The sequence below is a fragment of the Panthera pardus genome, unplaced genomic scaffold, assembly GCF_024362965.1.
Source record: "Panthera pardus isolate Hobbes unplaced genomic scaffold, ASM2436296v1 HiC_scaffold_14, whole genome shotgun sequence".
NCBI lineage: Eukaryota > Metazoa > Chordata > Mammalia > Carnivora > Felidae > Panthera > Panthera pardus.
Genome location: NW_026526699.1, coordinates 2,419,281 through 2,444,955, shown reverse-complemented (window position 1 = coordinate 2,444,955; position 25,675 = coordinate 2,419,281). Strand labels below are relative to the sequence as shown.

At 50.7% G+C, this 25,675-nt stretch overlaps 1 protein-coding gene across 3 annotated transcripts in view; it reads right to left on the bottom strand.

Annotated features, from left to right (window-relative positions):
- Positions 1–25,675, bottom strand: part of TMEM132D (transmembrane protein 132D) — a 557,920-nt gene that overhangs the window by 400,546 nt on the left and 131,699 nt on the right. For all 3 annotated transcript variants that reach the window (XM_053901888.1, XM_019433787.2, XM_019433788.2), the window contains exon 2: positions 10,117–11,008. In XM_053901888.1, coding sequence (XP_053757863.1) covers positions 10,117–11,008 — 892 coding nt within the window. The remainder of the gene's footprint in view (positions 1–10,116; positions 11,009–25,675) is intronic.

Genomic DNA, 25,675 nt, shown 5'->3' with positions numbered 1-25,675 from the left:
GAAGTCCACAGACTGGAGACAAATATATTATCTTGCCCCGCCGTGTTCTCTCTCTGCTGCCTGTAGGTCTTTCGAAGTTTGTATCTTATTTATTACATTTTCTGTGTGGCTAAATTCATTTCTTCCCTGCCTGAGACCTTCGGGCCTGTGCTCCCAGCTGAGACCGACACAGATGAGAACCCCCGATGACTGTCTTCTGCTTCTGGAACAAGGTGGAGTCCATCAGATGAGATATTCTATTTCCATAAAAGGTATCTTCTCAATGGGGCGCCTGGGTGGCTCAGGTGGTTAGGCGTTCGACTTCAGCTCAGGTCATGATCTCACGGTTTGTGGGTTCGAGCCCCATGTCGGGCTCTGTGCTGACGGCTCAGAGCCCGGAGCCTGCTTCAGATTCTGTCTCCTTCTCTCTCTGCCCCTAACCCACTCGCATTCTGTCTCTCTCAGTCTCTCAAAAATAAATAAATGTTGAAAAAATTTTTTAACAAGATGTGTCCTCAAAGTGCTACCCCCACGTCAGGGATGAGATCCCATAGCAGACAACCGACCAGAGCACTTTGATACACAGCAGTGGTAAGAGGTGCAGAACTTGCCGGAAGACCGGCCAGACAACGGTGGCGCGACCTGGATGTCCACACCTGCGGGACGCTGCTAGCTATCCTGGGTCGGGAGGACACAGCCCAGATCTGGGGCCGTGAGGGGCCAATGGCAAGGTCTCCCTCTAGGAATTGGAGCCAGGGCACGGCTGCCCCATGGAGGGGCGTTCACGCCTGAGCCAGGACCACGAAGCGAGCCAGGAGACGATTACGCAGACTTCGGCTTCCCACACGCAAGATTCCTGCCAACGGGTCCCCTCGGCCACGTGCACTCAGAAGCCCGACGCGGCCCGTGTAGGGCGTGTGGGGAACGCAGGTTCTAAGGCGGACCCAGCGGAGCAAGAGAAGGCGGGAAGGAGCTGAAAAGCAAGTGACCTCAGGCACCTGCTCTGCTCCGTCCTCCGTCCTTGGTGCGTGTGTCACGACCGCTGCTCGACAAAGTACAACACGGTCTTCTTACACACGCCAACTCACGTACCCGAAGTGGGAGCAGGGCTCTGCTGGGAGGTCGAAGCGCTCCCCCTGGAACTTGCTGAGGTCACCGGCTGAGATCGCTGCCTGGTCTACAGCATCCGAGAGTTTCTTTCCCTCATGCGTCTGGGGCCTCGACGGGATGGCGAGAAGCCCGGGCCCTCCTGGTCCCTCCCTGTCCGTGCAGACGAGCTGGCCTTCTTATGTGGCAGCTCAGGCTTCAAGAACAAGTGCTCCTGGAGACCCTGGGGGAAGGTCAACTTGCTGCGGGCTAGCCTCGGACCCCCAGATCCTCGCGACTGCCCTGTTCTACTGGGAAAGCGGTGCGCTGAGGCCGGGGCAAGGCCAGGGGGACCGGAGCCTGCCTCCCCACGGGAAGAACGTCGGAGATGCACAGCCATGCCGAGCCCATGACCCTGTGGTCTCCCCTCGCCGAGGCTCGTGGGAGGGGGACACACGCGCTGTGGGTGGATGCACGGGGCCGATTTCTGGAAACTTCTGTCTCACTCTGGCTCACCCCACCACCAGTCCTTTCTGTGTCTGTTGATGCTGGTATTACTTCTGCTGATGTCCTTTTTAATCCACTGACTTTTCATACCTTCGGATTTGGGAGGAGGGAGGCTGACGTGTGGCTTCACTCTACCTTCTCATTCCAGAATATGCTGAGTTAGTGGCTTCCCTCAGTCATCCGGGGAAATGCCTTGTATGCAGCTTTAAGCATGCATGGCTTTTATTATCCTTTCCAGTTAAGGCAGATGTAACGTGAACCTCGTGTTAACTCCGCCCTTTGCAGAGTAAACTGACAATGTTGTTTGGGACTCCGGGTCACGTCTGCACTTCAGCCGGTCCCTGACATACTTCCCGGTGGATGGGCTACTTACTAAATGCCCAATCTGATGCCACACAATGCGCTCAAGCTTCCCTGTGGTCTTTGACTTAGACCCCACGACACCAGAAACTGAGGCTCTGGGAGCTTCGATGACCTTCCCAGGGCACAAAGTCAGGGACAATGCCAGGTGCCTGGGGCCCCGGACAACACACCCTGTGCCCTCCTCCCAGACCCCATGTGGTCTCCAGCAGGTGAACGCGGCCCTTGGATTTGAAAGTTCTGTTCCGCATCATAGCTACCACGTGTGACACGCTGGGACAGGGCCACCGCAATCCACTACCGTCCCTCAGAGCCGCTGAACTCGCCGGGTTCCCACCGCAGTGGCTGATGCTGGACATACCTTCGCCGGTCTCCTCTGGAAAGCACTGGCCTGCGTGGGCATCTGCTCCCCGCAGCTCGATCCCTCGGGGAAGGGCCCCGTCCGGGTGATCTGCTCGCTGTCGAGTCCCCAGCGCCAGGCTTCCCACTGGACAAACGGTTGGGAAACAGCGAGAACACTTCCGGGAACTCGTTCTCTTAAGTGACGTAGAGGCTGAGCCTGCCCCCCACCCTGCACTTGCGAAGACGAATTTTCTAGCAGGTGCTCTGGGGTGTGTGACAGCAGGGGTGTGTTCGCAGGACGTTAAGTCGATGTGTTAAGCTCCAGGGACTCTGGCAAGTTGTGTGACCCTCTGTGCTTCCGTTTCCCCTTCTGGAAAGGCGGGTAATAACTGTGGCCAATTCATAAGGCTCTTTCGAGGATTAAATGTGTAAAAACCACGTGAATCACTCTAAGCAGGGTCTGACACAGATAACAAGTGTTGGCTAGTATTATTTTTAAACATTTCTTTAAGTTTGTTTAATGTTTACTTCATTTTTGAGAGAGAGAGAAACAGAGTGTGAGTGGAAGAAAGGCAGAGAAAGAGGGAGACACAGAATCGGAAGCAGGCTCCGGGCTCTGAGCTGTCAGCACAGAGCCTGATGCAGGGTTCGAACTCACGAACCGTGAGAGCATGACCTGAGCCGAAGTCGGACAGTCAACTGACTGAGCCATCCAGGCGCCCCGGCTACTCTTATCACCATGGTTCCTACTGTTGCCGTGTTCCGGGGTCTCACGTGGCTCCCGGGCCCCGCACGTCCCCACTGGCTTCCTCAGAGGAGCCTGGAAGCGATACCCGCACAGACAGAATCTGAATGTGCAGGAGGAGGACTGAAGACGCTCCCTCCAAACCTGCTGACCAAAGACCACCTGAGACAGGGACGTCTCCATGGAGACCTTCATGCGCAGATGACATTTAGGACCAAAACCCATGTCTGACTTCTCCTCGCCCAGGCATGGGGTGCCCCTCCACAAACGCAGCCCTGTGACCGGAGGTTGGCGGGGGGGGCATGCAGAATGAGCCAGCCTGAGCTTGCTCACCCAGATCTGCGGACTGAAATCCACCCCCCGCCCAGCCCTGGGCCATCAGGGCGTTCCAGAGGGTGCCGGCACCAGGACCCTTTCCCTCCCACTGCTCTCAGTCTGGTTGACAAGGGGACCATGGGTGGCCCCACGACCCAGGCGAGATGATGCCGAGGCACTTCTAGGGACATGGAGGTCAGCCCAAAGTGACAGAGGCCAAACATGAGTGGCCGGGAGTCTGCAGAGTCAGACAAGACCACAGAGCACCCTGCTCAAGACAAGGTCTGTGTGTCCATCCCGAAAATAACAGCAAGGATTACAGCATTTAAACCCAAAAGGCTGACCATCCTAAGAAATCCCTTTCGTAGGAATTCCGGCCGGACCGGCCCTCTGGTGGAAGGACGGACAGCAGTTTCCCAGGCCGTACCCGCACATTCTGCCAAAACCACATCCACAGGTCGGTCCACCCATCCCCAAGAGAACCTTCCAGAACCACGAGGAAGGCAGGAACCGCCACGCCTACTCAGGTCCGCTCATTCTGTCTCCTCTCCCACATCCCTGGACGCAGTGTCAAGAGGCAGACACCGAAGGGGAGTGTGGAGACCCTCTTTCCTGTGCCCCCCCAGCCCCCAGCCGGGTGCCCTGGTGCCCGGAGCAAGACAGGAGCGTGTGGAATGCTTTCCTGGGCTTCGCGGCTTTCCCCCTTGTGGCTGTTTCCCCGGTCAACGGGAAGAGGAAGTCCATGCCTGTGGCTGACTTTCGCTGACCTTGACCTCACGTGCTTCCAGTGCAAGCAGCGAACGGTTTCTGCCTCACGGAGCAGACGTTCTAGTGGAAGAAAGAAGGTACGTTGCGTGCGGCTTAAAAGATTCCCAAGGACAACATGAGCGCTCAGAATGTCGCCTTCACTCTAAACTCTGAAACTCCCTGGGGGTAAGAGGCGAGCTCCCTCTGTAGATGTTTCCTTTTGTCCCCAAGGACCAGAATCTCGCTCAATGGTCTTTAACTTGCTGGGGTGCCTTCTCCCGCAGGGGACGCGTGGCAGTACCCGGGCACACCGTGGGGGTGTCACTACTGGGGTTTCTGTCCTTCGTCATCTCGCGGGTGCAGGCCGGAGAGGCCGCAGGACACAGGCTGAACCCCCACCCCCAACAAAATACTACCCGATCCGAATGTCAGCAGCGCGAGGCTGAGAAACCTAGCCCGCGGGGCAAGGGAGACACGCCCCCAGCCGCTGGCAAGGGTACCGTCGGCCAGGGTGGGTCAGCCTGGTAGGACGCGTCCCTGATGCGGTGCGGTGACCGTGGTTCTCCACCTCCGTGGTTTCAACCCCATGCCCCTCACAAGGTCTCGCCTTGAGAAAACCAGCAGACAACCACCCCTCCCCCTGCCCCCGCCCCTGGAGGCACATTCTTCACATCTCCCTACAGTAAAGTCTCAAAACTGCCAGGGTCATCAAAAACTATGTGTGAGTGAGGCACCTGGGTGGCTCAGTCGGTTGAGCGTCCGACTTCGGCTCAGGTCACGGTCTCACGGTCTGTGAGTTCGAGCCCCGCGTCGGGCTCTGGGCTGACAGCTCGGAGCCCGGAGCCTGCTTCGGATTCTGCGTCTCCCTCTCTCTCTGCCCCTCCCCTGCTTGTGCTCTGTCTCTGTCTGTCTCTTAATAATAAATAAACGTTAAAAAAAACTAAACAATGTGTAAGAAACGGTCACAGTCAGGGAATCTCAGGAGACCCAATGGCCACACGTACATGACATCATGGACAGGCTCCTGGAACAGAAAGAGGGCAACGATTAAGGGAATACGAATGAAGTGTGGCTCATTAATTGTGACAAATGTAGCATACTAACGTACGATGTTAACAACACGGGAAACCAGCCGGGAGACTGTCCTCCACGGACTTCACAACCTTCCTGTATGTCGACATCTATTCTAAAGCCAAAAGCTTCTTTAAAACAGATGGAACGCCCTCCTTTCTCTGTCCCCCTCTCACCCGCTGTCCACCCCACATGAGGCCCTTGATGCCCACTAGCGTCCCAGCCACGGGTGTCAGGGACCTCGCTGGGGTTTGGGGAGGCCCAGCACACACCCCCTTTCCGAGGGCACCCCAGGTTCCCCAAGAGGGAAACACCTCCTCCCGCGGGAGGCGCTCTTAGTGACAGGCAGGGAATGGCCGGAACCCATGTCTCACTATGGGAGCCACACCGGGCCCCCGTGTCACTCCGGGCACAGGCAGCAAGTAGACACGAGAGCCAGCGGGAGCCTCCACAGAGTCTGTGCACCTGTTGTGAGCACGACAAGGACAGATGAAGGGGTTCACGCTGGCGGGTGGGAAGACGTGCTGGGGGTAGGCTGTTCCATCCACCTCTTCTCAGACGCGACGCCCGGTGCCCCTTCTCTTATTAATTCTTGAGACCCACGCTATACATCCGGCAAGCCCTTTATTTATGTATTTTTCTTAAATGAGCCAGACGGAGATTTATGGTCTGCAGCTAAGACTATCACTGGCTACAGCACGGGCATATTTTACCTGGAACAGAGTAAGACGAGGGCCCTATTCTAGGTCAGGGCAGGTTCAAAGGCTGCACCCTTCAAGTGAATTGAGCTCAGGGCCAGTCTCGAGCCACCACATTCTTCTCCAACAACCTCAGGACCTGGCACAGAGGGCTTTTCAAGCCACCACGAAGCCCTTTCGAGCCTTACCCATCCCGGGCCCCCTTTCTCCCCTCATCAAATATTCTTATGTTGTTCGCTCACGGCCGCCTTCACAACCCTCATCTTTGCAAGAACACCTCCTTGGTAATAATGTGTGATTCAGAGACGACCTCGCGTCTGACCACCGTGCCAGACACGACGTACGTCACACGCTCTTGAGCGTTTAGCGAGGGACACGGCAGAGACCTCAGTAAACCGCCTGCGTTCGTTAGTAATCAATGATGTGTTCATTCACTCATTCGTTCAACCAACTTAAGAATATCTCCGACTCTGAGAAAAGCCCCCATTCATCTGAGTTTTGTGCCACTGTTCTGGACCTTTCCACCTGCACTTCCCGGAGTGGTCGGGAACCAAGCTCACGTCATGCAAATACTTGCCTCTAGCCCCACGTTCAGATCTGATGGCCTGGACCCCTTTCCAACTGACGTCCTGGGGGGAAAGGAACGGAAGAATAGGTAGGGGGCATGTGACAGAGAGCCCACATTCTTTTCTTCCTCCAGACACATAACCAGGTGATTAGAGACCTCGGATGCTTCTGAAATTGGCCCTCTGTGGGGGGAGAGATGGGACAGAACAGGAGGCAAGAACACAAAGAAAGAACCCAACTGCCATGGGACGCTTCGGTTGTCTCCTTGAAGGGAAACATTTCCTGAAATTAAAAGGGATCCTTAGATGTCTAAGGAATGAAAGCATTTATTTGTTTTTCCTCTTTTGTGGAGGTCTGCCCGGGAGGGCAGGAGCTACGAGGGAGAAGAGAATTCCTAAGATGACGAGAGCCCACCCAGTTTTCGTCTTCTCGACAGTTAACGCACACACCCGGGCATTGACACACACACGTATACGTATGCACGCATATGCACACACGCATGCAGACATATGCATACACACCTGTGCAAACACACCTACACACAAGTACACGTGTGCACACATATCCGCACACACCTGCCCACGTGCACACGCACCTCCACACACGTATACACACACCTGCCTGCATATACACCTTCACACACGTACACATATGCACACATATTCACACACCTGCCTACACGCACATGCAGACATGCACACTCCTGCACACACACGTACATGTATGCATGCACCTGCTCACACACATCTGCACACACCTACACATATGAACACATCTGCACACACCCACCTGCACACACACGTACACACATGCACACATACCTGCACACACATGCACACCCACCTGCACACACACACGTGCACACACACACAGCTAAGGTTTTAAACCGCCCTTCCTGATAACTTGCAGGACACAACTGGGTTCCTGCCCTGTGTGTTAGCCCTGGTGCCACACTCAGGTCACAGGCTCAGAACAAGCAGGGGAGGTGGCAGAAGGCAGTGAACCACTGTCGGCAAAGAGCTCAAGGGGCAGCAGCCGCATGGACTGGAGGGCCCCCTCCTGCTGGTGGCACTGAATTCGGTCCCCTTCCCACTCTGGCCATCCTTCAGTGGCCATGGATGTCCTGCTGACACCTGACCTGTATACCGTAAGCCCACCCCTGACCGCGTGAGCATGTCCTCAGGGAGCATCTAGAACCAGAAGTCACAAATGCAGACGAAAGCCCCCAAGGACACGCGGCTGGATCCTGCAGGGTCATTTATAGCAGGTGGCCAGCCAGACGGAGCAGACCCGCCCTCATTCTGAATATTTGGAGGCTATACTAAATTAGCGTCAAACTGACTTCATTAAAAAAGACACACGGTGGGGCGCCTGGGTGGCGCAGTCGGTTAAGCGTCCGACTTCAGCCAGGTCACGATCTCGCGGTCCGTGAGTTCGAGCCCCGCGTCAGACTCTGGGCTGATGGCTCGGAGCCTGGAGCCTGTTTCCGATTCTGTGTCTCCCTCTCTCTCTGCCCCTCCCCCGTTCATGCTCTGTCTCTCTCTGTCCCAAAAATAAATAAAAAACGTTGAAAAAAAAAAATTAAAAAAAAAAAAAAAAAGACACACGGTCTTACTACTTTCTAATGATGAGAAATCAGACCGAACGCTAACAGCACGACCAGATTCAGGATCACCTCCAGCCGTTACCACAAACCCCAATGACTCACCAGTAACGACAGCGTGTGAAGGATGCAGCAAACACATCATCAGTGCTTTCCAAGGGGCACGAGGTGTGCCCCTCACCAGGGTCAACACACATATACGAACATTTCGTTCACTATGATCGTAACCGAAAAACTAAACTTTTTTACCAATTTCTAACCAGGGACTCTGAACAAACACACCTCTGCTCCACATCCCAAGTGCTCAAATCTTTACCTTCTAAGTGGCCACACCGGGGTGTTTCAAATGTGTCTGTTTCTGATTTTGCAAAGATGTGGACTCCTCAGATTATGTGGCCCAGCAATGCCAATTTCCGCTGGCTTTGTTACCGCTCGCCAATGACCGAGCGGCCCTCAGGACTCTGATGACCACGCACAGTGTGTGGTAGGCGGTCACCAGCTACAAAGCTTTCTGTGAAGTGTAATACTCCATATGCAACTGCGTCCCCCAAAAAGCTGGGTGTGGACGTCATCTCCTGGAGAGTCAAGGCTTCAAGAGATTTGGGGCTCTCACCCTGGGTTCGGGAAATCAACAATCAGCACTTGGCAAATCTACCGGACGGCAGAGGGTCCAAAACCACCCGAGAACAAAGCTCCCCTTATTCCAAACCTTTGCCTTCTCTCAACAGAACAGCTCTCGACATCAACAGCCACCTCCACAAAGAACATTACAGAAGACCGTCTGTGGAGAGGCAGAGAACAGAGCCAGCAGACCTGTGACCAGCTGCATCCAGGTCTGATTCCAGAGCACGGAGGGAGAGCTAATGAGGCCTCAGCCCCACAGATGTGTTTACGTGACCTAAATCCCCGTGGTCAATCCCCAGCTGTGCCGCCAGCCCACGCCGAAGGTTTGACCTGCCAGAATCAGCCGCGTTCAACCGTGAGATTAATGTTGTGCATTAGTTTCTGTTTCTTTGGTCAAGATTAAGAGGTCATAAATCAACAAAGCTTAAATGTGCACCGTATAAGCAAAAGAATGAATCCTTTCTGAAACTCACCCACCCCTTCACAAAGCCAAAGAGAAAGGGGAGAAAGAAAACAAAGAAAAAGCAGGTATTAAGCCCACGTGGAGAAGGACGAGAGAAGAGGACCATCACTGTGTGAACTCTAAAAACCACACAGACGCTGGGTCTCACGTACGCCAACAGCCCCTTTTCAGGGATCATGACAAATGTCATTACGTAGCACGTGAGACCGCATCACTGCGTTCGCTAACAACGTCAGGGCACTTTGAGTGACCCGATCAGTCACGCCCAGATAGCTGTATACTGAAATCTGTCTTGTGTTTAAAACAAACAAAAACCGATCTAATGAAAATCCAATCAAGCCAAGGCCAGTAGCTTCTGTGACATATTACATCCCAAAGAGAAAACTAACCCGTTCTTTCCCCCCAAAGTACCCAGTCCTCCGTTTAAATGTCTTCTTGTCTTTGGTACACTCTTAAGTAAGTAACACTCTCAACAAATTCTACTATATATTCTTCACACGTTATGCCCTTTTGTATTTCGAACACTGCGTTCTATTTCCAGAGAGAAACAAAGTGAGGCTGGTACCGTATCATACTGAGAGCTCACGGGCTCGGAACAGACTTGAGTTGGCAAAACCCTATCGTCTCTCCTTCCGACAACCGTCGCGATCCCATTTGCCGACTCGTTTCAACTGCGAGCACCGGGCTCCCGATGCTCCAAGGGCCCCAAGGGACCTCGCTAGTATTCCTACAACTTCTGAGGAGACCCCGCCCTCAGGCAAAGGCGCACATCAGCGTCCCGCGGGCTGCTCTGGGAGGGCCCGGACCATCCTGGAATGAAAATGTCTTCACCACCAAATTGCCTACCGGGAGAGGACAGCCCGTTCTATTTTCCCGGAAAAGGGGGTTCAGAAAACTTGGGAGGCAGTAACTCAGCGCTCGGGGTCAAAGAGTGGGTCTCTGGAGGCACCGTGTGGCCTCAGAGGCACATGGACAGGTGCGCACGGACAGGCGCCGCCGGGGAACTCACCTCAGCGTGAAGCGATCGGCGCTGCAGTTTCGGGACACGGCCACAGGGAAGGTGAGCACTTCGCCCTGCCTCGCCGTGCGGGCCGAGTACCGGATGGCCACGTTGCTGTCCAGACGCAGCTCCCTCAGGGCGGGCCTGCTGCCCGTCTGGTAGAGGAAGACGCTCCCGATCCTCTGCAGGCGGGGCACGGCCTCCTCCGGCCCGTCCCTCCCCGGCCGGATGGAGTTGCCCTTCCTGGCGTCCCCGCCGCCGGCACAGTCCCCGCGCCCGTCCCCCGGCTGCACGGCATAGTAGAGCTCCACGGGGCTCCCCTCGGGCGGCCCCGGCGCCTTCTGCCTCCCGGCCAGCACGGTGGGGGGCCCGAACCAGCCGGCCAGCAGCTCCAGCTCGGCCACGCACAGCCCCAGGGCCCCCTGCAGCCGGCAGCCGGCCCGCACCTCCCGGGTCTCCCGGAAGGCAAACACCCGCAGGCAGGGCAGTCTCTCGCCCGGGCTCCGCGCCGCCCAGTCCCGGCCCAGCAGATGGAAAAGCACCTGCACCTTGGGGCGGCTCAGGTACACCTTGTCCCGCACGATGTGCGCCCTCAGCTTCCAGTTGAGGGAAAACTTGCTGGCGAAGCCGAAGGGGCTGGAGGGCAGCATTAAGTCCTGGGGCACCACCTGCTCGATGGAGAAGGGCCCGTAGCTGGCGTTCAGGACGGGCAGCCGCTTGGATTTGTAAATCAGGAAGGATTCCACGCGGGACTGCAGGCTGGAGTTTCTCATGATGTCCTGGTTGGCCTCCTTCAGGAAGAAGGACACGTCGGTGTTCTTGATGTGGTAGGTCACGGGCAGGTAGGTGGGCAGCAGGGAGAACCTCTGGATACTCTCCAGGACCCCGCGGCACTCGGTCACTGCGGGAGGGAATCGGGGCAGAGGCGTTAGAAACCCAGGGCGGCATCTCCGCGTCCCTTTGGCACAGATCACCCCCTTTGTCCCAACCCCCCAACTCTTTACCCAAACCTTCTAAATCATCCACTCACTTGGTACGAAGTATGTCGCTCTTATTTTTTTAGTATTTTTAAAGTTTATTTACTTACTTGTTTTGAGAGAGAGAGAGAGAGAGAGAGAGAGCGAGCAGGGGAGGAACAGAGAGAGAGGGAGACACGGAATCCCAAGCAGGCTCCGCACTGTCAGCTCGAAGCCCGATGAGGAGCTCGAACTCACGAACCTGTGAGATCGTGACCTGAGCTGAAACCAAGAGCCGGACGCTTAAGCGGCTGAGCCGCCCAGGCGCCCCATTGAGTATGCTGTTTTTAAAATGGGGCTGTGCCTAAAACTCACTCTTTTTGCTCAAAGGAGAGGGCATCCGGCATCGGGAACGTCTTAAGGGTGTGCAAGCACCAGAAAGAGGAGGCTGTTCTCGTTAGCTCCGTTGGACGGACGGACGGTAGGTGGAGAGCTCACTTCCTCAGCGCGGGGACTGAGGCTGCGTCCACCTCCCACCCATGACAGACGTAAGGACACGCCGGCCACTGGGAAATGACAAGGGACTCGGGGCAAAGGGAAACCAAAACGGGCCATGACAATCACGCGGACGTCACGCGCACCCCACGGGGTTATGCTGAGAAATGAAAAGCCCGGAAGGATCTGCTGGGAGCAGCACTCCAGTTAGAGGAGAGGACCTGACCGCGGCACGGCAGACCCCGCGTGTCCCGAGGCAACCGGCCCCTCGCATCACAGCCGCACCCCCCCCAAAAGCCATCTTGATACTAGTCCATAAAAGGTATTCTTTTCTTCCCTCGCTGAACATAGCCCTCCGTCAGGGAGCGGGGGCAAAAACCCAAGCTGTTTTTACAGTACGCCTTATTCTCTGTAAGAAAAACACAGACGCAGAAACTGCACAATGCAAGAACCAATTTAACGGCTTTTAGAAATGGACATTATTGGCCTTGGGAACACTGACTTTCCAGGCAAAGTTCCACAAGTCACACAAAGCCCTTCTCATTAGGAGCCATGTAATTATCTCTGGTTATTCCGCGATAAAAGCTACTCGAGCCCGGACACTCATTGTGCCAACCTGCTTCAAAGGCCCGCGTGAACACCTGTTCTGGCACACGACGCCTCCCCGGGTCTGGACCCCTGTCAGCAACTGTCTGCGAGCAGAAGACAAAGCAAAGGACTCAGAGGAAGGGGTCCTGCGCTCGGCTCTGCCGTACGTGTTTGCGAGGTGACAGGCGCTGAACCTCTCGGCCCCTCGGGGGCCGGTCTGCAGAGTGAGGGCCCCGATCAGGGCACCGAAGAACCGTCCAACCACAGCACTGCCGGGAGCTAAGCTACACTCACTCCGCTTCTGGACGCGAAGCCGGTTCGCGACGGACGTTCGTCCCGAGCGTAGCGACAGTCGCGAGTGAAGAACTCTCTCAGTCCCACGGCTTTGTCAACCCCAGGCCAGGCGGAGTCCCAATCGAGCAACAGGGTTTGTGTGGTGCTGACCCAGTGGAAGCGGCCGAAAAGTGAGCAGCTGTGACTGACGGGAACAGCGACGTCATACGGTTCAACCTAATGAGGAGGACTTTCTGTTCCCCAAAATCAGAATATCAGAGGTAGAACCAGACTCTTTCATTCCTTAACAGGATTCAATTTTTTAAACTTTCTGGACATCACTCGGGAGTCATGTTTCCTATCCTCCTGTATTTTCCCACGTGAGTTTTAGTGAAAACAGAGAACATGTAGTGGATCTGCCGCTAATGTTCTGGACTGAACGCTTTGTCCCCTCACTGGCACCCCGTCCCCACCCTCTGCTGCGCTCCCGCCACGCTCAAAGTCACTTCTCTGGAATGCTTCCCCGGACTGCATGATTCTGGGCCACGAGCCCCATCCACGTCCCACACGCCCCCACGCAGGGTGGGAGGGTGCCCAGAAAATTTCGGGTACCCAATAAATATTTGATGAATGTGTGAGTGGTTGGGCCGACAAATGAATTATGCCGTTAATATTACAAAGAGTGCATTATACGTTTACAGCGGGATTTTAGCTGCCGTCTTCTGTCCGTCATCTCTTTGTAAGTGGAATCCTCGATCCCATTACAGGCTCCATGAAACAGTAGCGACGTGGGGCCAAGGAAGACACAAGCTTCTCCAGGCAATGAGATCTCTGAAGGACCTACATCAATGACACAGTGTCTCCTGATTCTTTTTTTTTTAATGTTTCTATTTTTATTTTTGAGACAGAAAGAGACAGAGCATGAGCAGGGGAGGGGCAGAGAGAGAGGGGGAGACACAGAATCCGAAACAGGCTCCAGGCTCTGAGCTGTCAGCACAGAGCCCGACGCGGGGCTCGAACTCATGGACGATGAGATCATGACCTGAGCCGAAGTGGGAGGCTTAACCGACTGAGCCACCCAGGCGCCCGTCTCCTGATTCTTAAAAAGACACCTGGGCACTCGACACAACAACTGCCTTGAGCCGTCCACACCAGCTTCTCATTCCTTCCAAAAACTGCCAAAACCAAACCACCCAGTTACAGAAAGTTAAACATCCGTGGTAGACACCAAAACTGTGTGCACTTTCCTGTTGAACCCCTGACCCCCACTCCTTGAGGACACCAAACTTAATTGTGCAACTAATTACACATTCCAAGGGCAATGACTACGGGTCCTCCGACTTTATTTGGGAAAGCAATAAGGGGAGGTCACAGCAAACATTGTTGAGAGGGAAGTAATTTCTAAGCTTTCTTCCGCAGGTGGCTTACTTGTCTTTTTGCCTGGTATCTGACCCGCATATTTATTGCTTAAAAGCGCTCCGAGTTGACCTAAAGCTGGTGTTATTTCTTTGTTCTTCCTTTTTTCTTTTTCTTCCTTCCTTTCTTCGTTTTTCTTTCTTTCTTTCTTTCTTTCTTTCTTTCTTTCTTTCTTTCTTTCTTTCTCTGTCTTTTTCTTCCTTCCTTCCTTTCTTTTTCTTTCTTTTTAATAACCAAACTGCAAAACTCATGCCAATTCCGTTCCACAGTGCACAAAACGGACTAAGAAGTAAAACTCATTACCCTTGAATCCCCACAGGGGTGGCTACTATAACCTAAGAATACCAATTCTCCATCAACATGAGCAAGGTGTCAGATAACCAAGAAGCCATGCCCAGTAGAGCTCAATTAATAACCCATTAAGAAAAAAATTACATTTGTTTTTGAAGCCATGGCTTTAAACAGTAATTTGAAGGAAAGCGACATGTTCCCATCTTAAAGCAGTTCAGAGTGGCATCAGAGAGACTTTATATTAATTCTAGCATTTTTGAAAAGATAATTTTTCCCTAAATAATAACTTTTAAGGAAGATGGGGAAGATGGCAATTTGAGCACAGACTTTCATACTTTCCTCTGGGCGGGCCAGAAAGCAGTCACGGAGGGCATAGGGTAACAAGTAGAAGGGTCATTACCTGCACTGACCATGAGGTTCAGTCTGCACGCCAGGAACCATGGGAGGTCCCGAGAGATCACAGGGGTTCTAACCCCACCCGCCAAAATACAGGAAACCAGGATCAATTTCCAATAAACAGAGACATTGCAGGGCCATGCTTATAAAAGGAAGTAAATCAATGTGTTATTTATTTGAAATTCAAATGTAACAGAATTCCGTAACTTTATTTGCTAAATCTGGAACCCTAAGCAGAGCAGGCAGCCGGGTAGAAACTACCAGATATTTCTCTCTTTTTTTTAATGTTTATTTATTTTTGAGATAGAAAGAGAGATAGAGAGTGAGTGGGGGAGGGACAGAGAGTGACAGAGACAGGGAGACGCAGAATCCGAAGCAGGCTCCAGGTTCCGAGCTGTCAGCACAGAGCCCGACGCGGGGCTCGAACTCATGAACCGTGAGATCATGACCTGAGCCAAAGTCGGACACTCAACCGACTAAGCCACCCAGGCGCCCCTAAACTGCTTGCTATTTCTAGGAGCAAAAGTCCTGAACCCCATGGATCCTATGCACTTGGTGAGCTCCCGATGCTGGCAGTGAACTTTTGCAATTAGCTGAGTTGAAAGACCCAAGAGGAAGCCTGGCCTCTCGCATAGAAAGCCCCACAGAGTCAGGGTGTCCTGCTGACAGGGAACAGAACGTGAGACATAGGCTCCCACTGCTCCTGGGATGCACCCAGGCCAACCCTAAACTGGTCCAGAGCACAGAAGCTGGGCATGTCCACAAACCCAGTGCACCCTTGCACTGCTCAAGCTGCAGGGCCCCCCACACAGGGTAATGAAGGATCAGCACCCCCCCCCCCAGGTGAATTTCTGTCATGAACACTATTAGAAGAAAGAAAACTAGGGACAGAAGAATGCACTCCATTGTGTGAAGGGAAATTTCCCTGCAAGAGACTTCCCTCCTACAGAGACAGTGAAACAGAAAAAGCAAAGAAACAAAGAGCAGAGAGGAATGGAATCCACATGCAAAAACAGCAAAGCAAAAGAAACAAATTTAAAAAGGCATTCAAGAGGCCAAGGAAGGACACAGCTTTGAAGAATACTCATCAGAGGGTAGGGACGTGCATGTCACCCAGGACAACTTTTAAGCTCCCCACAATTAAGACCGTCTCGGCCCTTTGCCATTTCTAATGCGATAAAGACTAAGGGGTAAGAATCTGGCAGTATTAAAAGTGAAGGATTTAAAATGGTTTCAGAGGCAATAAAACAGATTTGAGAAAGCAGAAAATTGAATCTATCATATGAGAAGGGGAACTTTGGAAGCTTTCCCTAAAGGTAAATGGTAAAAGACAAAGAAATTGAAGCGGCCAGGGACAGACTGCCAACAAGTGAGTCACACATCAGTTGTACAGGGCAGAGAGTGGGGCTTTTGGGGAAGATACCAGAAAAAGCCAAAAGCAGCATCGTAGAAAGACAACCGAGAAAAGAAAACGTTCCTGATTAAAAACAAAAAGAGGGGCGCCTGGGTGGCGCAGTCGGTTAAGCGTCCGACTTCAGCCAGGTCACGATCTCGCGGTCCGTGAGTTCGAGCCCCGCGTCAGGCTCTGGGCTGATGGCTCAGAGCCTGGAGCCTGTTTCCGATTCTGTGTCTCCCTCTCTCTCTGCCCCTCCCCCGTTCATGCTTTGTCTCTCTCTGTCCCAAAAATAAATAAAAAAAAAAAAAACGTTGAAAAAAAAAGAAAAAATAAAAACAAAAATAAACCTATTTCACCTAATTTCAAGGAAGCAGAGATCTGATTCCACACACCTCCTACCTGCCCCCCCACACCCCCCCATCCAGTGACTCCAGGCCCCGGGCGCCAGTCCCCCACGGTGGCAGCACGTAGACCATGGAAACAGACAGACCTTACGGATCAGGGGTCACCCTCCCCGTCTCCTCCCAGAGCCAGCTGTTAAACGTTCCCTGTCTGACGACTGGGGTTTCGCTCCCCACAAGCCACTGGGCTCTTACGGCTTTGCTGTTGTCCTTCCTGTTTGTTGTTACCCCTCAAAAGGTTTCCGCGGCTAGGCAGTGACTCCCACGTCAAACCTGTACCCTGCAGCTCACCATTCACAACGTCCTGGTATTTATAATGGTTGTAATGGCCGGTTATAATGGCCTCTCCCCCAAAGCAAATCTCTAGCTGGAAAGATGCCATCTGTCCCAGCCTAGAGCACTGCCATCTGGGGCCTCTGCTTCTAGGCAAGTCAGCCCATTCATTCGCCCCACTCCCACGGGGTCTCCAACACGTACGCAGTCCTTGATGCTGTTTTTCTCCTTGGGTATGTAGCAAACCCCCTCCAAGTGACTTAGGTAATAATTATGCTTCTTTACTTCCAGACGCTGTCCTGTATGCTCTAGAGGGGTGGGTGGCCCCGCGATGCTCAGCAACCCCACGTGGCAGGTGCTTTGTATCACCCTTACTTGGCAGTGAGGAAACGGAGATGCTGAGAAGCTGAGTGGCCTGAAGTCATGCAGGTGGTTAAGTGGCAGACACGATTCACACCCCAGAGTCTGGCTCCTTTACCACCACACAATGTAACCCTCCAGGAGCGAGTCAAGGACTCAGCCCTGTTTTGTTCGTCTTTCCATGCGAATCCATGACTTTCCTAGAATGTGGCATGAGTATCAATGGCACCACGATTGACGATTCCCAGTGGTGCACAGAAAAGCATATTTTTAAAATCGCAATGAGCCAGGCATTTCTCTTAACAAATATGGGAAACAATGTAATTCCTACATCACGTCCAAGAATCTTGGATAACACTGCTTAGGTTGACACTATGGGAGGTACATCATGCTAATCTGTCTACACCGGCAGCATGGATTACAAGCAAAGGGCTTAAAGAACCTACTGCTGCTCGAAAGTTATGAAAACAACACATGTGGGACCGACCCCCGGAGCAAGCGCAGAGCTGGGCAGTTTGGGGGCTTTATTACCTATTCATGAGAATGTTAGCTCCAGAAAAACACATGAGTGGTTCTTCAGGATCTCTGTCAATAAAAGGACACTTTTAGAGACACTTGCGGAGAACTGCACCCCTCCCCGCCACCGCCCCGTTTCCCTGCAGCACTGGGAATAAGGAAGAATGTCCCAAGATGGAGATTAACACATTTCCTTTCCATGCACGGTTCTTAATTGGATTCCAAAACCCAAATTTGTTGTTTCAGATATTTCAGAGGCGAATCTGTCTCCATTTCCCAAGCACGTTTTCATGCCTTGAATGAGTCAGGCAATGGGCATTTTACTGCCGCTTCTCCAAGGAGCAGCCAGTGGCACAGGCAGCACCTCCCACCCCCGTGTAGATCTAAGTGTGAGAAGCGTCCCACTTGAAGAATCATTTGTCATGAAAAACGTGTTTGGAGGCTGTGAAGTTATCTTCAAAGCAAGACACGCTTCTGCTTCTGTGGTCACAGTGCCCTTCACAGTACGGACAGACGCTCTCCAAGGTGCTGAGGAGACCAGCTTAAACAAGAGGAACAAGGTCTCCACCTCCAGGACGCCATGTCCTGGTGAGAGGGGCACATTTAAAACACAAGCGATGAATCCCTGCCACATGACCCAATGTAGCAGCAAGTGCCGTGTCGGAAACAAAGCAGGGCTGGAGGGTGGAGGGTGGCACGGCCAGTCACGTAAGACTTCCGCCTACGACAGGGAGAGGCAGTGAGGAGTTCTGTAGCCCTGTATGTATCACTCACATTCAGTCCTTGTCAGTCTTGACATTTCACGAGCTAAATGCAAAAGCCTGGAAATGGAACAGAAACTCCAACGGTCTCAATCGGGAACTCTCAACTGAGGACTACGGAGGGAACCGGTCATTGTAGAAAGTCGTTTTGTGCATTGCTGAATATTTATCAGCAACCCCGGCCTCAACCCACCAGATGCCAGTAGAACCCCCTTGCTCAGCTGTGACAGCCATTCATACCTCCAGACATTGCCAAATAACCCCTCCGGGTACAGTTGCCAGATAAACACAGGCACTTATTTAAATGTGAACTTCAGAATAACAATGAATGCTTTTCTTAGTGTAAGCGTGTCCCAAATATTGCATAGGACATTCATTGTTTATCCCAAAATCGAATTTAACTGGAAGTTCTGCATTTTTATTTGCTCTATCTGGCAACCCTCATTAGGAAGCAAAACCACTCCTGAGAACCACTACTCCAGTTTTGCAATGTAAACACTGTATGTACGCATGCCATGTATGTATGGATGTACATATGCATGCATACCAGTAACAGATTTACAGGCCAAAAGGACACAATCAAATGCTCTGACCATGCAGATTAGCGAACCCACAATGGCAACTGACCTTCCAGACAATCAAAGATGAGATTAAAGAAACCAGGATCTGTTATTACCAGATTCTGAAAATAGAGCTAAAACTCTATTTTTGTCTCTACGAACACGACTAGAAAAGTCACGTTCAATATAGCGTATTTTTCCTCTCAGACTCGGCAAACAGTTTTTAACTCACAATGAACAATGCTGTCCAGAGTTCAGCCACAGCTACACTGGTAAACAGGGCTTGGTGTAGAAGCATGTCTAGGGCCATATTGCCTAAAGATGACTGACGCATCTAAGAGAAGGTTGGCCTCATTCATCGTATGCTTTGCCATCTATTCCTAGACTTGAAAAAATAAGGAAATGCACAGGACAGTCTACATTTTAAGAATGTTCAGTGCAGTGTCAGACTTAAAAAAATGGCAACAAACTAAATATCAATTGAAAGTGTATATAACCACTCCAAACCCGTTAAAACAGCCAAAACACAAAGCACTGACAACAGCAAGTGCTGGTGAAGATGTGGAGGAAAGGACCTCTCATTCTTTGTTAGTGGGAATGCAAAATGGTGCAGCCAATTTCAAAATCAGCTTAGCAATTTCTTACAAAACTTAGCATACCTTTACCATCCAATCCAACAGCCACGCCCCTTGATAATTACTCAAAGGAGCTAAAAATTGATGTCTACCACAAAACCTGCCCACAAATGGTTGAAGCAGCTTTATTCCTAATTGCCACAACATGGAAGCAACCAAGATATCCTTCAGGAGGTGAATGGATAAATAAATTGTGGTACATCCAGATGATGGAGTAGAATTCACCGCTGAAAAGAAATGAGCTGTCAAGCTCTGAAGACATAAAGGGACTTTATATGATTATGGCTAAGTAAAAGATGTCAGTCTGGAGGAGCCACATTCCGTCTGATTCCATCTACATGACATTCTAAAAAGGCCAGAACTATGAAGCCAGTAAAAGGATCAGTGGTTGCCAGAGAAGTCTGGGGGATATTTGAACAGGTGGAGCACAGAGCGTTTTTAGGGCAGTAAAAGTATCCCGTGTGTTGCTATCAAAGTGCACACATGTCATTATACATTTGTCAACCTTATTCTTGCTAACCATCAATATTATTTGGATTTAGCATCACGTGTACATTTTCTGATGCTCGTCGTCTTTTACTGGTGATCCTCTTACTTCAAATGAATAACACCTCTGGGCATAGTTTATCTTAGGCTTTGTTGATGTAAATCATTTCCTTCACCTAAGTTATTTAAGAATATTTTTGCCGCCTATAGAACTCTATCTAGATTGGCAATTACTTTCATCCAGCAAGCGTCAGTCCATCGTCTTCTTACATCCATAATTTATGTACATAAGTCTGCTGTAAGGCTCATATTCCTCTTTAGAAGATAATTGATCTCTCTTCTTGTGGCTGCTGTTAAGGTGTCCTCTTTGTCATTTGTTTTCAGAAAAATTCCTAAGATTTGTGTAGGGGTGTGTGTGTGTGTGTGTGTGTGTGTGCGTGTGTGTGCGCACACACGTGCGTGTGCATGCATGCACTATTGGGATTTCATGTTCCTTCTTGAATCATCAGCTTAAAATCTTTCACTAGTTTTGAAAAATTCTCAGCTGTAATTTCTTCTTCAAAGTCTTTATACCTTTTTATCTCCCTTCTCTCTCAGACTCCAATTATACCTCAGTTAGAACTTCACACAATGTCACATATGCTTATTACCATGTTTCTTCTTACTTTCTTATTTTTTATATTTGTGTATTTTCCAGGGGTCTATTTTTCAGTCCCGATTCTCACTCCACCTCTGATTAATCTGCATTATAACACATGTATGGAAATTTTAATCACATTAATTATACTTTTTCAGTCTAAAATTCCCATTGTATTTTATTTGGTAGATTCTAGTTTTCTGCTAAAATATCCTATCTTGCCATTTGTTTACTTAAGCATATGGATCCCATTTATTTAAAATTATATATCTAGTAACTCACCTCTAACATTTGTATTACCTCTGTGCATGTTTCTATAATCTATTTCATTCTTTTCATCTTGTCTTCTGGTTTACCTAGAATGTCTCTGTTGAGTGCTAGGCATATGAATAAAGCGTTATCCAGAATACCCAGATGGAGTTATATTTGTCCCGGATGATTTAATTTGCTTCTGGAAAACAAGTAGAAGAGGGTCATATCACCTTCATCCGGTAGGAGTTGATCTGATTTGAAGCTGGATTATAGTTTTGTGAGGACTAGTTATTTCCAGTATTTTTCTTACCCACAAGGTAAAGCCTTCAAAAAATCTCTCTGAAAGCCTAGGGACTTTACCCCTATTTCTTGGCATAAAGATAAACTACTTTTGTTTGCCCAGCTCCACGACATTGTGAAAACTTCATTCGGCTTCCAGCCCCCTAGCTACTACTTTCTTCTCAGCTTTTAAGTTTCTTTGTCTTGTACCAACTAAGCAGAAGCAAATGTCCTGAGGGGAAACATCTCAGGATGTTGGATTTGCCACAATGTGCCTCCCTTTCCCCCGGCTTCTTTACTCCTTAATATCCCGTCTGCCTCCAAAGCTCACTAATGCCTTAAAGCATTTCTTTTTCCACGGTATTATTCAGCTTTTCTACTCAGCAGGAAGTCTGGTCTACCAGCCTGAAGCAAATATCACACAAGTTATTATTGCTTGAATAAAATGAGGACATGTAGTTTATAATGCAAAAATGCATATCATATTTTATAGTCTCTAAGATCCCATTAATTTTTAAATAAGCCATTATTTTATGTACCACTAAGAGATTAAAGGATGACACTAAGCTTTTCATTTTTCTTTCGTATACTTACTGAAAATTTATTTAAAACTATTTACACATAGCGGCAATGAATTATGAGCAGGTATGAGCTGGACGGCAGGTAATACTAGCAGGAGAGCAATGTGAATCATGTGACAACTGATTTCAGGACACTAGTTAATTTAAGATGTCATGAATTTTAGAGATCTATATATTAAAAGAAAGACTCGGTAACAATAAAATACAGTATATCCCCATGAAGGGCAGGAGAATAGAAAGCACACCAAACAGGAATGAGTTGTATGTACCTGATGAGACTTAGTGTTAATTTTCTCCTTAAGGTTTTTCCCCTACATTTTCCCATTACCTCTAAAGATCGTTTGCTAATTTTCACGTGAATAGCATATTATCCGTTATGTGACATGCCCAAAGTATAACGTTTCACTGGTACTTATAAAACCTCTCTGGCTACAGCGTTCCCATCTTGGAAAACGCGACTTCATTAGTCCAATATCCTTGACAAAAACTTGGGAGTCCTAGCTTACTCTTTTCTTCCTCTCATATTGCGTAGTGAATCCCTAAGCTGTCGGCTCTGCCTTGAAACATATCTGGAATCTGAACTCTTCTGTCCATTCCCATCTGTCAGGGCCTCTCCATCACTCAGGGTCCCTGCAGAAAACATTCACCCTGCTACAATCGGTAGGTGAGGATGTTTTACGACAGGTTATTTAAAGCTGTGGCGGAGAGAAAGATGCATCCTGAACTAGCAGCAGCCGGAGCTACAGCAACACAAATTCCAGGCTGGGAAAGGCGCACGGAAGAGCGGGTGCCGGATGGCGGTGGCCACAGCTCAGGGAGGGCTTCCCAGCAGCGCGGCGGTCCTCAGTGGGGAAACACGGCCTCTGCCAACCCACGCCTTCTTCCTCGGCCTTTGATCCCTGTCCTTATCTTCCCACGGCCAAACTCACACGGGAGCCGGAGAGCAAGGAAGCCCGTAGACACAGTTCGTGACTGTTAGCATTTCAGGGTAGAGTGGGGAGGAAGGAGCAGAGCGTGAATCCACATGGATAAATGCACAGCGGAGCTACTCTGCACCGAGCAACCTCCAACTCTCACTTGGGTTACTGTAGCAGCCTCCTTACTGGTCAGTGTGCTTCCATTCATGCCCTCGCATAGGACGGTCTACACTCTACAGTCTATTTATATTGTATAGGACAGTCTACACTCTATAGTCTACTTATATTGTATTATATTGTATAGTATATTAAATATTACCCCACATATTATATAGCACATGGTACATTGCACATCATGTAGTAAATAATATACTATATGGCACATGTGGTAAAATAAAGCAGCCAGAGTTACTCTGTGAAAATACAAAGCAGTCTTTCCTCTGCACAAAACCTTCCAGTGCTTTACTCAGAGAAAATTCTGAAGTCCGTATGAAATCCCAAAGACCTACAGGGTCTAGCCTGTTACCCTCTGACCTTGCCCATGGCCACCCTCCCCTGCTCCTCAGACACATCAACCCTGCATCTGTCTCAGGACCCTTGCACTTGCCCCGCCCTGCCCTGGCATCCCAGCATTCCTACATCAAGCCTTCCTCCCTCTCTTCCTCATGATTCTGTCTCCAGGGGCAACTCCCCGGGAGGCCTTCGCTGCCCTCCGTGTAAAGTCGCAAACCCCTCTCCTTGGCTCCCCTCGTCTCCCGCCTTGTTCCACATCTGCCTTTCTCCTTCTCACACATCACACTGGAACATATTACATAACTTTCTCATCTGATGTGTACAGAATCTATCTTATTCGAGCACCTTTCAGGCAGAACATCCCCAGTAAGTACTAACTGAATGAACACATTCTTCTCTGTGTACTGGCCTTATGTCATTTATTATATATTTATATTACCTTCATATTTGTATAAGTTATATATAATAAATTGTACATACCTTTATGATCATTTATATGTCTGTTGGCCCAATACTCTGACAGCTATGTGAAGGCCGGGACTTTGACCATTCTGTTGGCTCACTGTTGTGTCTCTGTTAGAATATGAAAGTGCATCTACATTGATTCATATGTAGATCATGCGTTCACATACATAAAGTGAGTGAGAACATGAAGCTAACAGTTAAATGCCGATATGATCCTTCGGATCAAAGTCGTAAGGTTGAGTTTCAAATGAGGCAAATCTAGGACTTTATAAGATTCTGAGCATCAGAGTTGAAAGCGCCTAACAGCATCTGAGATCCCATCCAGGTCAGCCTGAGATGCCTTTTACTCAGTGCATGCCCTTGGTCCTGTGATAGGAACAAGAAGTTATTCTGTAAAATCAGTTTTCATGTCTGTTTATCACAATAGGACCCCAGTTTTAACAAGGACCCCCTGCCAGGGGGGAAAAACAAAACACATTCCCAGCTGGCGGGAGTAGCCACGCCCCTAAGCTCTAGCCCCTCCCAGTCCAGTGGAACTTTCCAGGATCGCGAAAACTTATTTATCCGTGCGTTCAATGCAGTGGCCACAAACCACTTGAACGGCTGAAATACAGTTAGTGCTACAGGGAAAATAACTTTCTGAATTGCACTGAGTTCCAGGGACTTGAAGTCAACAGCCTCATGTGGCGAGTGTTTTCCACACTGGGCCGCTGGCCGAGGGGGTTTGCAGTTTGCAAGAAGTGACAAACGGAGCGGTGCTGCCCCGCTCCTTCCCTGCCTTCCCTCCTCCTGTGGCTGAAGATGGAGAGTGGGCACACCGACCTTGAAAAGGGGGCACAGGCTGTGGACAGAAGGACTCTGGGTCCCGGCCGACCGAGCGTGCCGCTGCGTGAGCCTGAACTTTTACGTGAGGGAGAAGCAATTCTCAGCCACTTTCAGCTCCTCCGTTTTCAACTCCCGCTACTCACAGCGGAGCCAATCCCTGGCTTTACGACAGAGTCATCTTTCCTGAGCTCTGTGCTCCAGCAACGTGCCCTCCGCGGACGGTCCCCACGCAGGCGGCATCAAATCCCCTGGGAACTGGTTAGACGGACGTGTGGATTCTCAGGTCCCGCGGCTGACGCTTGACTCAGACACTCTGGGGCTGGGGCTCAGCGGTCTCAGCCAAAACAATCCCCGAGGGATCACAGGCTACCGTCCGAGAACAGCTATTCTAGCGAATTTCAATAGAACGGTTCTCGCGTGTACAGCCATGTGCAGACGTGCATTCACGACCGCGTACGTACGTACAAATCCATTCGCGGAAGAATTTTGTGTGTGCATGGTTGTTCGAGTGTAGATCCCTCTCATTCCAGAATTTGTTTTTGTTTTTGTTTTTTCTCCTGTTTAAGAAAAACTTCAGGGGCGCCTGGGGGGCCCAGTCGGCTCAGGTCAGGATCTCGCGGTTCCTGGGTTCGAGCCCGCATCGGGCTCTGTGCTGACAGCTCGGAGCCTGGAGCCTGCTTCGGATTCTGCGTCTCCCTCTCTCTCTGTTTCTCCCCCACTTGTGATCTCTCTCTCTCTCTCTCTCTCTCTCTCTCTCTCTCTCTGCCCCTCCCCCACTCATGCTCTGTCTCTCTCAGAAATAAACATTAAAAAAAATTTTTTTAAAGAAAAACTGCAAAATTCCTTCAAATAATGGGTGTGGACCAGCTCTGTGCTTTTAGGGGCACACCCAATTTTTAAAAACGTAACCAGCCGGGTACAGCAGGCAAGCCGCACACAGGTCTGGCCCCAACCTCACCCGGTGTGTTTCAGTGTCTGTGCCCACATTCCGTAACTGCACGGAGGGTCTCGGTTGGCAACCGTGGCAGAACGGGAGGCGTGCGAGTTCCCCCTTAATGTCTGACACTACGAAGGAGCAAACTCTGAGCGCGGCGTTTCCCCAACTCTGGCCCGCATCGGGAGGCCTGGTCCTCCCGGCCTCTGATCCACTGGGTCTGGGGTAGGCCCCAAGGCCCTGCCTTCTACCCGGTCGTGCAGGTACAGCTGGTCCAGGAGCCACACGCTGAGAACCGGTTACTTCCTGCATCCCTGTGCCTGGAAACTGCCCCCAACACTGCTAAGAAAGAGAACATGAAT